General features: G+C 38.8%; 2 protein-coding genes across 2 annotated transcripts in view; one reads left to right on the top strand and one right to left on the bottom strand.

Annotated features, from left to right (window-relative positions):
- rassf4a (Ras association domain family member 4a) overlaps positions 1 to 12,868 on the bottom strand; it is a 26,074-nt gene that overhangs the window by 3,807 nt on the left and 9,399 nt on the right. Inside the window, exons 4-8 of the mRNA XM_013913565.1 lie at positions 4,108 to 4,214; positions 3,368 to 3,438; positions 1,105 to 1,274; positions 579 to 680; positions 208 to 259 (exon numbers count right to left, since the gene is read on the bottom strand). Of these exons, the coding sequence (XP_013769019.1) occupies positions 208 to 259; positions 579 to 680; positions 1,105 to 1,274; positions 3,368 to 3,438; positions 4,108 to 4,214 (502 nt within the window). The remainder of the gene's footprint in view (positions 1 to 207; positions 260 to 578; positions 681 to 1,104; positions 1,275 to 3,367; positions 3,439 to 4,107; positions 4,215 to 12,868) is intronic.
- On the top strand, positions 5,862 to 7,015 carry LOC102209391 (protein DEPP). The gene is made up of 2 exons (XM_005743911.2): positions 5,862 to 5,962; positions 6,366 to 7,015. The coding sequence occupies exons 1-2, from the start codon at positions 5,934 to 5,936 to the stop codon at positions 6,772 to 6,774; spliced, it is 438 nt and encodes a 145-aa protein (XP_005743968.1). The 5' UTR covers positions 5,862 to 5,933; the 3' UTR covers positions 6,775 to 7,015.

Here is a 12,868-nt window from a genome sequence, read left to right as displayed (position 1 = left end):
CTGCTGCAGGATTGCTCTCCCCCCCACACACACCCCCCCCCTCACATCATCTATAACTGACTGAGACAGGCACACTCTCGCCCCCACACACACACACACACACACACACACACACACACACACACACACACACACACACTAAAAAAAAACCCATAAACAAATTAATAAAAATAAAAAACCCAACACAGATTGAAAGGTCTCACTTACCACCAGACTCATGCACCATGTAAAGAACAAACTCCTCAGCTTTATTCTCCACCTTAGAAGACAGAAGTATTAAGGCAGGCATAGAAAGCTTTTAGTTCAAAAACAATGTTGCTGTTATGCCAGCAGGTTAGAAGGACTGGTTTCCTTGAGTATGCTGCCTATGAAACTGTAGCTGTCTCCAGGCTAGCACTGTGCGTTTTTCGGTGGCAAGATCCAGTTTACCACTGATTTACCGAAATGATCACCCATGATAATAACTGCTTACTTCACTCACATTTTCAAGTATACAAAATTTATCAAATGAATACATTAATAAGGTAAATACTTGATTTTAATCAACTTGAAGTGAGACCAGTATCTTTATTGCTCACCCTAAACTTGTGTAGCAGCAGGTTCAGGACTTGGCCAGTTGTCATGGTGCTGTTTACTCTTACGTTAGTGACTGAACCATAGGCTGGAGTAAAAACAGATGTCTGGAGGCAAGAACACAATAATGGAAAAATTCACAACAGAAAATGCCCATGTAGAAGACAGAGTACTAGTAGAGGCGCTTTGCTTCATCGACACTTCAGTATGGATTCCTAGGCTTAAGTGCCCTGGACATTTTCCACAGGAAGTCTAAAACAGAAAGGAAATCTCTCACTCTGTACCTGGACTCTGTTCAAAAACAACATGCACTTATTGTATCTGAGAGACTGATGCAGGAACACAGTGTAACCCCTTTTTTTTCTCCTCCCTGTGGCACATTAATGAAATGAGATCACAGCTGGCTATTGTAAAACTCAGCAAAAGCACAGGCACACCCACACAGGAAAGCACTGCCCCTCTGCACCTGGAGATGTGTCAACAACCAGAAACATTAACGGGTGTACTGTTATGCGTGTTCTGTTTACGTACCTTATGGTTGTAGAAGTGGCCGTTGATTGAGAACCTGTGTGTGCGCAAGCGCTGCAGGTCTCTGGCAGTGTGAGTCTTTGACCTCCTCTGAACACGCATGAAGGAAGCATCACTCCTGGTCCTGAGTAGCTGAGGAGAGTCGTCCTCATCCTGACCACCCACGTCACCACCTCATTGAGGGAGACACGTAAAGAAAAAACACACCTGTTTTAACACAGGTACATTGATTCAACTGCAAATACCTAATCACCAAATAAGGTAGGAGCAGCTCCTGATTAGGCATAGAGAAATAGTCCAGAGAGCCTTATTAAGTTCAAAACCAACCACAACATTTAAGTGACTTTGAACGTGACATGGTTGTTGGTGCCCGAGAAGACGGTCTGCGTATTGCAGAAACTACTGATCTATTGGGATTTCCCCATAGAACCATCTCTAGGGTTTGCAGAGAACACTCCATAAAAGAGAAATATCCAGTAAGCAGCAGGTAAAAATGCCTTGTTTATGTCAGAGGTCAGTGGAGATTCGGCAGACAGCTTTGAACTGAAAGGAAGGGAATAGTAACTCAAATAAGCACTTGTTACAACCAAGGCATGCAGAACATGTTGAATCTCGAAGCAACAGCAGAGGACAACAACAGGTGCCATTCCTGTGAGCCAAGAACGGGAAACTGAGGCTACGGTTCACACAAGCTGACCAAAATTTGACAATAGAAGACTGGAAAAATGTTGCCAGGTCTGATGAGTCAGTGTTTGTTGCAAGATTCAGATAATATAGCGAGAATTTGGTGTAAATGACATTAAAGTACGAATCAATCCTGCCCTGTATTAACCTCTCAGGCTGCTGGTGGTGGATTGTCAGGGTGGACATTTCTTTGGTGCGCTTTGGGCCCCTTAGTGGCAACTGAGCAGGTGACATTTAAACCTCAGTTTTGTTGATAATCATGTCTGTCCTTTTATGGCAACAGTGTACCCATCTTGTGATAGTTGCTTCCACCAGGATAACGTACTATGTCACGAAACCTAAATCGTGTCAAACTGGTGTCTTGAACATATCAGTGAGTTCACTGCACTCTCTGCAGTCACCAGATCTCAATCCCATAGAGCACCTTTGGGATGTGGTAGGCAGGAGAGTTGTGGATGTACAGCCAATAAACCTGCAACAACTGTGTGTTGCCATCATGTCAATATGGACCAAAATCTCATAATTGTCTCTAGCACCCTTCTGGAAAAAGAATTAAAGCCGTTCTGAAGGCAAAAGGGGGTCTAATCCAGTAATGGTTATACTGGGTTAGACCTCCTTTTGGGATAATAAAGTGGACAGTGAGTGTACATTCAATAGCCTGTACTTCATACTGACATTAAATGTAACATTAAAATATGTGAACAATCATTTTGGGGTTAGGGGAGAACATATTTCATACATTTATATCCAATAAAAACTATTCATCTGCTGACACATTCTTTTTACATGAGCAGCAGCAGCAGCCTAGTTTTCACCCTGTGGTATTTTCTTCCCAATTATGAGACAATTATTAGCATCAATAAGTAAAATGATTTCTTGATTTGTTATCAGCACCCTTGTTCAGTTAATTTTTTGAAAGCAATTTCTATAGTTCAATAAATACAATAATGTCCAGGATTTTTCCAATAATCAATCATAAATCAAACAGCTACTATTATGGTGTTAAAGTCAGACAAATCTTGCTCCTCAGAGCTAGCTCTGACAAATCAGTGTTGCACTACAAGTTAACAAGAGTTTTCCAAATTAGCTTTTGAGACTCTCACCAGTACACTACAACTCTACAATCACAATCTAACAAAACTTATAACAGTAAAAAGTAGATCATATAGTATTAGTTGTGAATATTCATTTTTTCTTCCATATATTTTTTAATTTTGTCATATGGGGACCACATCACCACTGTATGACAAAATGTTAAACCACTGATTCAGTGGTGATTCATGCTGCGTTGTTTACCTTTAGTCATAAGGTGCTTCTGTGAGAAAACAGATGCTATCAAAACCGCTTAGTGATGGCTTTGAGGCCTTTCTAACAAGTCTAACTGGTTATTTATAGAGCTGATGATCTGATTTCAGTGGCATCTCATGATCGTATGTGCCCAACATGTGAGTCTACCTTACCAAAGTGCTTAATGAAGCACTTGTGGGACCATAATCTCCTTCAGTAGGTGTGTAATCTGAACTAATCCAGCACGTTTGTGTGTGTGTGTGAAAGAGAATAGCCGCACGTGTTTCAAACTCACCTGCTGGTCCGGTTTCTTGGTCAAGCGAGTTATTATTAGACTCTGCTGACACCTGCTTCGCCACGGTAAATCTGCCGTTTTTGTAGAAGACAAACGAAGGGTAAAGTTTTTAAACCTCGAACACCAAGCGTATCATATTTGATACATGAGTTTTTATGTTATCTTTACATTATCAGTGTGATGTTAGCAGTGTGCAGTTAAATTGCACAATACATATTTAAGCCATACGTTGCACAAAAATGTCAGACCTAGCAATTTTTAAACTGTAGTATGATACAAATACAATAGAAATTACAAGTCAAATCTGCAAATTGATAGTTACTTTTTTAATGTTAGACATTTCCATAAACATTTCAGTTTTAAAAATGAGAATTTTCTCGCACCTAATGTCATGGTTCAGGCTTTTACAAGGTTAATGTATCTTTACAGTTTATGTGAAGTTATTGTATTTACCTTGTTCTGAACTGGTGAGATGTGATTGAAAGCCTTAAGTAAGCAATGGATTTACATTTTTGCAGACGGCTAGATGAGCAGATTAGCATCTTTCAGATAATTATGATGCTACAGTAAAAAGAGGATTAGCTTAGCTTAGCCCAAAAGTAGAATAATTGTTTTAATTATTCTGAGTATTGATGAAACTGCCAATCATTCTCTTCAGAAACATATCATTGGCTTTTGGCTTCAAAGTGCTTAAAAATGGACTGAAATTAGAAGCTGGCATCTTAATTAGGTCGTTATACCTGCTGAAACGAAATCTTTCATTGTCATCATACATCTGAAGTCTTATTGGTCGACATAGACCCCAGTAGATGTTCAGCAGCCCTTCAAGAACAAACTCTCCATCCTCCTGCATACAGACACAAACACACGTATGACAACAATTATCAGCAGTCATTGTCAGAGGGGATATCCTGCTGGCCTGCAGCCACCATGGTTCAATATCAGGTGTACGTGCTGGGACATTCGCTCACAGCTGCAGGGTGAGCTCTGTCATCTCTCAGAAACTGTGGAAAAAAGGGCGTGTCACACAATCCTTTTTACAAGAATGAATCATGTCTGGGAGGGCCGAAATGGAACAAAGTCTTAATAACTGCTGTGGGTCACGTACACGCAGGGGGCGAGTTTGTTGTTTTTGTTGAGAAAAAAAAGTGAAACTCTAAAATTAGAATAGATTGGAAACTATGCCGTACGTGCTTTGGATGTAGAAAACAAAACTGTTTGCTTTTACAGCTAAATGCAAAACACAAAAGGCAGAACTAAAGCAGAAATCAAGGGCCTTCGGCGTGTTAATGTGAAAAATAAATCCAGAGGTTCAACAACAAGTCAAGGTTTATGTGCTTTGTATTAAAGCTAGATCAATGATAAATCAGATACCACACATCTGTGACTGTGATAACAGCCATCCACCACACTTTTAGGACGTCCGCTTGCCTGAAACAACTTGTTATATCATCACTATAACTAATTCATTACCCAGAAATACAATAAATATCATTTAACAGATTTGCTGAGGGGAAAAGCTGATGAATCAAATCATTATGCAGTTTCAACAGCAAAGTAACACAGATAAGAAATAATTCCTAATTCTCAGAAGCCCAACTGCTCAGCTGACACCAGTAAAACCAACAAGCATCGATTTTTAAAGTATAATTTTTATGTAATAAAAAGTAAAATCATTGGAAAAGGCTGAATATATCTGGAATTCATAAGTCACAGAGAATTTTAAATGTATGCAAGTTTTGACATTTCAATTTACATACATTCCAATAAGATTGAATCATTTCCACTGAAATGTAATAAATTTTAATGGATTCTTCTAATTAAGGAGGTGTTACATGCAAACATGTGGCTTCACTGAGCTCAAACAGATTAATTATTAATTAAACAAGAACAAAACAATTCATATTAGAGGGCAGATATTTTATGTACTTTTTGAGCAGCTTGCATGTGATGCATCCTCGTGTATGCTCTGCTTTCATGCATTTCACTTGTGTGCATGAGACTGATTGTTGAAGTAACCACATGATGAACAATTTTTACAGGCGTCTGAGCCGTTACAGACATAATCCTCATGTTTTGTTTTTTTAAACTTTTAATGAGTTGATTTGCATTGAAAATGTGTGCGTTTGTGTATTTTTTTCTGTTGGTTTTATAACAAGGGATCAGGAGGAGGCATAATGGTTGGAAATGACTGAAAGAATAATTATGCTTGTTTTCATTTTCATAATGATAACAATCATAAATGTTAAAGAGTGGAAAGAAGAGACAGAAAGTGGATTTCTGGAGGCGCTCACGGGGCTTCATTGTTTTGGAAATATAAACATTCAGTGCAGCTGCACCACTGAACCTCGCTGACCCACCACTCCTGAGTTTCCTGAACAGGCATGAACACACCCTCAAGTGCACGCACACAAATTCACACAGATGCGAGTTAGGTCAGCTGAGCTATTTTTGGATCTAGCGGTTAATCACTCTGCTGCAGCGTGCCTCTATAAAGGCTGGATACACACTCCAGTCCACTCAGACTCAACTGCAAAGACTGGACATCACTTCTATTTCTCTCTGCATGTCAAACCTACAACACAAGTATCAAAGGTGAGAATGATTCCTCTCTTACTTCTTCATTATTAGCTGTTCCTCAGGACTACAAATGAATTATCCCCACAAGTTATTTTTAGAGAAATCCTAGCAGTGTATTCAACATTAACTAAAGAGTTATAAAATTAAGTTAATGATTTGGAAGTAATTATTTTCAGGAAACAATACAGAATAAGGAAAGGGGGAAACATCTTTCAGTTTAGCTCCTGTTTTTAAATTTAAAAAAATGGTAATGAGTGTAATTAGAGATGTTTACAGATTATGTCAGATGTTTTAGCAGCACAGTTATATGTTGTCAAATATTAGAAATTAGAGCTATAATCTGTATTTCTTTTGATTTTTTCTTGAAAAGAACCCCCTTCCCAGAGTCTAATTATTTTATTGTTCCTCTCCGCTGCAGCATGAAACGCAGACAGTTGTTGCTGTCTCTGCCTCACTTGCCAACCATTACCGAGACACTTGAGGACTTGCCTGTCAACCCTTCATCCTCCCAGTCCACCCAGAGCTCCCAGTCTCTAGAGGACTACATGACCAGCATCCAGGCTCTTGCCCGACCTGTTGAGGCCCCAAGCTACGGCCCTGTCAGACTCCAGAGGACCCCCAGGCTGCGGCAGTTCTCAAAGGCTCAGATGAAGCTCTCAGTTTCTGCCTCAGCACCTCGCGGGTCTCCGCGCACACTAAGGACTTCCAGACCTTCCAGTCTGAATCTAAACAGCAGCACAGAGGATTTTTCCCTCAGGATGAGCAGAGAACGTGACTGCAAGGGAAAGGACCCAGTAGACTGGCTGTTTGGACAGATAAGGACTTAAAGAGAGGTTTGTTTGTTGTCGTGGGAAACCCTGGAGGTACTTTGGAGTATCCAAACAAGGAGCCACAGGAGGAAGTGAACTGCTGGTATTTGCTCAGTGATAAAATCTCTATGTGACTCATGAGCAAAACGAAGACTTATTTATTTTCCTGCACATGACTAAAAGACTACATGTTTACATAAAGGAATATTTTGTTAAGATGTAAAGACTATAGTTTGCAATAAAATAGTAAAATAATCAACAGAATCTGAATTAGCATGTTTTTGTTTCTGAGATTAATCCACAAAGAAGATGATGACTAAAAAACCCTCTTTTTTGTGTGTCAAGTCACACTCTCTAAAAACAAAAAAACTCTTTAAACGTCTGAGATCTTTTGATAGACTTTTTTTTGGTTTTCTGTCAAATTAAACCCTACTTATTAAAAAAGGTAGATGATCCTAGTCTACTGACAATAACAACAATTGTTATTTGCATCCATAGTGTGAGAGGTTGTGTCCGCAGGCAAGCAGCACATATTTTAGTCAAACCCTGTTACAGAAAGAATTTTACTCTACTTCATCTACACTATATAACAGAGATAAACATTTTAAAACAACACTTGAATGAGTAAATTCTAAATCTGAAATCATTCTTATAGCAGACCAACTCTCCTGCTAAAATAAACAGACACTCATGTGATCATGTGATCAACAGTCAAACACCCACTGATGACATCTGGAAAGTAATGGAGTGAAAAAAGGGAAGGAGTGACATTTTTCACACTCTATGGACAAATATACACTACTAATCTAAACCAATATTAAAATAGTACATTACATGTTTTTTTTAAGTATTGATAGCTATGATATATAAAAATATGAAAGTCAGCATTCTGCAGGAGCATATATTTAATGCTGATACTTATGTCAACTGAATATTCTATTTTATTCAGTGTTATAATAAATATAAATATAGTGAAATATTATATCATACCAAAGCTACAGCTGTAGTTAAAATGACATCCTTTGACCTACTGCAACAAAAGATATAGTAACAACATTTGTAGTAAAATGCTTACATATTAAAACATCACTGGTGATGATCCAAAGAATATAACATGTAATTATATTTAAAGATAAGTAACTATTTTATAGAAGTCCCAAAAGGTTTATTCCATTCACCTGGACGTAGAGTTTTCAGTTGGAAGAATGTTTGGTCCAGATGAACAGAAACAACTTTCTGGGATTTCCTTAACCGGATGTTAGAACATGGATTAAGATTTTCTATAGAAGGCATTTTAGTGAGTGTCCCGCCCCCAAGTAAATTCTAATGATAACAATTTTTATGCACGACTTGTAAATGGTCCATTTAATTTTTTTTTTGACTGTGCTTCAACTTAAGTTCAAACTTCTTCCATCACAGCTACAAATCTACCAGGATGATTCCTCCCCCGTCTCCGTTGACCTCTTTTAGTCTCAGCATGCTAGTGACATCCAGCGGTGAGAAATGGGGCTACATTTCAAAACCTGGATTCGGCCACTAGAGTGCGCTATATACTCACTGACGGACACCGGAGGTTAATAGAGCAATATTATATACCAACCAACCTACCACTCCTGTGCAACGTTCAGGAGTGGCTGAAGTGAGCCCAGTGTTTACTTAGATCAGGCTGAAACCTTTGCACCATACAACAGTGTGGTAGCCTTTATAGTCTGAAAAATACACCCAAGCAGTATCCACCGTTTACGTTTAAGACAAACCCAGATGCTGAAGTGCTCTTTAGCATGTTTTGGAACTTAGCTCTGCAATCTGAGGAGTGAAAGGAGAATTTGACACCTCCGGCAGTCTACACCTGCATTATTACAGATATTGCAGTGATACTCTTTAAAAGTGTACATGTTAGAATTTGTTTTCTTCTCACAGGTCCTGGGGTTGTTTATTCTGGATGGTACTAAACTTCCACCTCAAAGCACCTGACATCTCCTCCTCCAGTATGACTAATACACATCACCTGACTACACCTTTAGAATTTGATCATGAGCAATTCTTAAAAACAACACATATCTCTGCAGCCTCCAACCGCCACTTCACATATGTCTTTCCAAAGACAACCTGAATGATTGTGCAAGTCTGGCTTTGTCTAATTACAGACACATATTTTCTAGCAATTCACAGGAGGAATTTTCTACTTTTATCTTATAATCAAGGAGTGTCAGTACAGTGTAATATTTGTGAGCCGTATCTACAAAATATCTACTGTTCGGTGGATGAAGATGAAGCATGACCCTGTGGTCAGATTGTTTTGTCAACTGTTATCAAGAGCAAAGAAACTACTTTCGTCTGCTTCCTTATTCACAGGGGGTCATCACAGCGGGTAGTTCGACGTATTTCATTTTGCAGGGTTTTCTTTTTTCCCCCTTCTGACACAACTCCAAGAGGATTGTGTTTCCTCCTGGAATCAGATAAGGGGTCTTTCACTCCAAGGTGAAACCATGTGGAATTCACTTTCATTTACCAACAAAACCTCCACCAAGACAGTATTTACTTTTAAGGGAACAGTATTGTATTTTGTATATATTAATATCCTTTTCTTTGTTCTTTTTAAACATAGTTTAGGATGTTTTTAGTGCAATAAAAGTGAGTGCAACATACAGACTTTTGTCATTTGCCCCACTGAAATCCGTTTAAATATACTTGACATAATTTTGAGTATAATTATGCTTTACTTGTTTTTGTTTATGTGGATCTAATACACGTGTAGCATTCATTTGTTAAGATGTCCTGACTAAAATGTCCTTTAAATGTTCAGTGAGAAGTATCAAGTTAAAAAGGTTTTTGATCACAAGTTTTTTAGTTTTTCAAAAAATTATTCATATTTGGGATTATTGGACATGCATTTAATTTGTTATGTGGTACTGGTTAAACTGGTTTTGGTATATCAATATATGCTGTTAATGTAAACAATGACAATAAGCACTATTATCACTTGAAGGAGAGGTCAGAGGTCAAATGTGGCATGATATTATTTATTTCTATACAGCACTTTGTATATGTTGACAGTACATACCACACTTTATACAGTTTCTAAGTTCTAAGGCTCTTTGGTAGCACTTCCACCAATAAATCATTAGGCTGACCTTGAAGACCCTGATGGATGTGAGCCCAATTTCAACGGACTGTTAACACAACCCCACTCGTCACCCCTACAAAGTTTTATCAGAATTCATTCAAAGGTTTTCGAGCTACCACGTTTATAGACAGAATGGCACACACACATGCAAACACTACCAAAAGCACAATCTCACTGGTAGAGGCAACTATGTTTATAATCTAAAAAAAGTGCTTGATGATTTATTTATTTTATGACTTATTCCTGCGTTTCCTGTAGTACGACCATCATAAAAGACTGAATTCTTGGCACTGTTCAGTCTTTCTGTACACATCTTGTAAGGTGGAGCGATTAAGAATAGTTGAAGAAATCCTGAAACTCAGACAAGCAGTAAAACAACAAAAGGTAATGTTTTGAATGTGTGTTACACTGTACTTACTCTATGATAACAGAGACAGACTTGACAGCAACCATGCAGAAGCACATTAAAGCTTCACCTAGCAGAACTGTTTTAAGGAATGGGAGTTTTCACAGTACAATCTAAACAATGGAACAAACAGTGGGTGCGTGAGAATTGAGCAGATAGTGGTATGAAGAATTCACAGCAAATGGCTGGGCTTTGTGTCCTGCTCCCTGCACACTTGACCCAAGCAGCTTCTTAACCCTAAACCAAGTGGAGTACATCCAGCTGTGAAAACAGGCACTTTTTCTTGTTCTACATGGCCACTATGTTTGTCATTGTCCAGCATTTGAGTGAAAACAGCTTTAGGTAATCAGATTGAGTAGCTTGTTTGCCAGCAAAATTAGCATTTAGGATTCAGTGATGCACCCGAACAAAAGTCCCTGTCAACAGTTCTCATGCAGCTAAACACAGACATAATTCATTTTCATTTATCCTTGCATCAACATTACTGCTGAGCAATATTTCTCCACTAAGAGTGTATTTTCAGTTAAAATAAGACAGCATTTGAACTTTACCACTACAATAAAGGTGATATTTAATTATCAAGAAAGCAAATACATTGTTCTTGACAGAAATAAGTAATATGAATCTAGTAAGAGTTGGTGATGTGTGACCTGTAAAGTTAGCTTATGTGTATGAGTCATTGTCACTGTGAATGCGTCATCGTCTTGTTATGCCCGTGACACAAATTCTCTCTGTGTCTGCTGCTGCTGGTGTTGTTAACTGGAATATTGAGTAATAACCAAAGGCAAAATAACATATGTCTGTAGCCACTGTGACATCATCAATGGGTTTGGGGCTCCACTCTCTGATGTGTTGAATTTTTGGATGCTGCCATGTTGGTTTCTTGGAACTAGAAGTGACCACATGTGAACAAGAGGGTGGAGTTCTAAGTTACCAGCTAACACTAATAAACCTGGGTAGAAAGCTGCATTTGTAAACTGTATGGATGCAATGCACAGACACATTTACCTATAATTAATGCATGGTAAAAAGCACCTTTATCATAAGTAAAAGACTAATAAAATACTGGAATTTCCCTCACTGAAACTGAAGCACAGATTTCTGTAGTCTGTACAACACAACAGGCCATATTATTAGTTAAACAAGTCAATTAAAAAAAAAAAACTCCAAATACGCACCAACAGCACACACAAACTGAAGAGGCCCAGTTTAATCACTTAAAGTAGTGGAAGTGAGGCACTGCTGACGTTATGAACGGGCCTCAGGGGTCCACACCCACCCAATAAAGTCACTGTGCCCCGTCAGCTGAATTCTACTGCTATACTTTAACTATTAGTTACACTAATTCATACAATATGGCAATGAAAAGGTTAAAACACCCATATCACGGTGAAGTTATTGCAGTACCAGCTCACTTTAATGATTTGGTTCACAGTAGTTTAGTGCTTCTGGAGCAGTCATAAGCAGCATGACAAAGGAGGATACTGATAATGTGGGCTTATGTATGTCAGACTTTGAAACAAATTGTACAAGCAGACAAATGACCTCTTTTTAGCTTCAACGAGCGGTACTACATGAGCGGTACTTTCCAGAGCATGACCCCACCAGAAAATTTCAAAACAAATGAAAATGTGTTGAGGATATTGTGTGCTCTCGGTTAAAAGGTCTTGCTTTGCTTTGCCTCTGTAAATAGAGCCTTCAGCTTTCAGATCCTCTTCTGGGGAACCAGCACCCAATTTGGACTTGAGAGACAGACACCCTTGCTAATTTTAAGATCCAGCTTGAAATTGTACTTTTTGATAAAGCTTATAGTTAGGCCTGGATTACGGGACCCTGAATCTTTTCTTTGTTATGCCGCAACAGGTTCATACTGTTGGGGATTTCCCATGATGCACTGAGTGTTTCTTTTTCAGTGTGTGTGTGTTTATACACCACTCTGAATTTTTATCATTAGTAATTATTAATCTCTGGCTCTCTTCCACAGCATGTCTTTGTCCTGTTTCCCTCCCCTCGGCCCCACTGGGTCGAGGCAGATAGCCGCCACTTCCTGAGCCCGATTTTGCTGGGGGGCTTCTTCCGGTAAAGAAAAGGAATTTTTCCTTCCCACCGCCACCCAACTGCTTGCTCATAGAAGGTCATTTGACTGTTGTGGTTTCTCTGTCTTTACCTTACAATGTAAAGCACCTAGCGCAACTGTTGATGTGATTTGGCACTATACAAATAAACCTGAATTGAACTGAAATATGTTTGTTTGTTTGTTTGTTTGTTTTCTGGGGGGAGAATAGCAACGCAGCGTGAGCTGAAGGCTCCCCAGTCAAAGTTACCTGTTCATACGTTCTGCTGACTGTGATGGTGACGCCTAGCAGACATCTGTTAATTAAACTCAGAAAGGCTCTATATCCACTATCCCTAAGACTTCAGTATACAGATAGCTGTGTAAGAGTCATTCACCCACTCAAAGTGGTTCTGAGTGGGGAAACTTCATGGAGGCCAAAACCAGCCTCATGTACGGTGTACATTTTAGGACATCGTCAGGTATCAGAAAAAAAATTGTCAGGTGTCAGTTGTCAAAAAAAAAA

Source organism: Pundamilia nyererei, unplaced genomic scaffold, assembly GCF_000239375.1.
Source record: "Pundamilia nyererei isolate P.nyererei 1_Seehausen unplaced genomic scaffold, PunNye1.0 scaffold00136, whole genome shotgun sequence".
Taxonomy (NCBI): Eukaryota; Metazoa; Chordata; class Actinopteri; order Cichliformes; family Cichlidae; genus Pundamilia; species Pundamilia nyererei.
The sequence above is the reverse complement of the archived record's forward strand: the minus strand, read 5'-3'. Positions and strand labels throughout refer to the sequence as shown.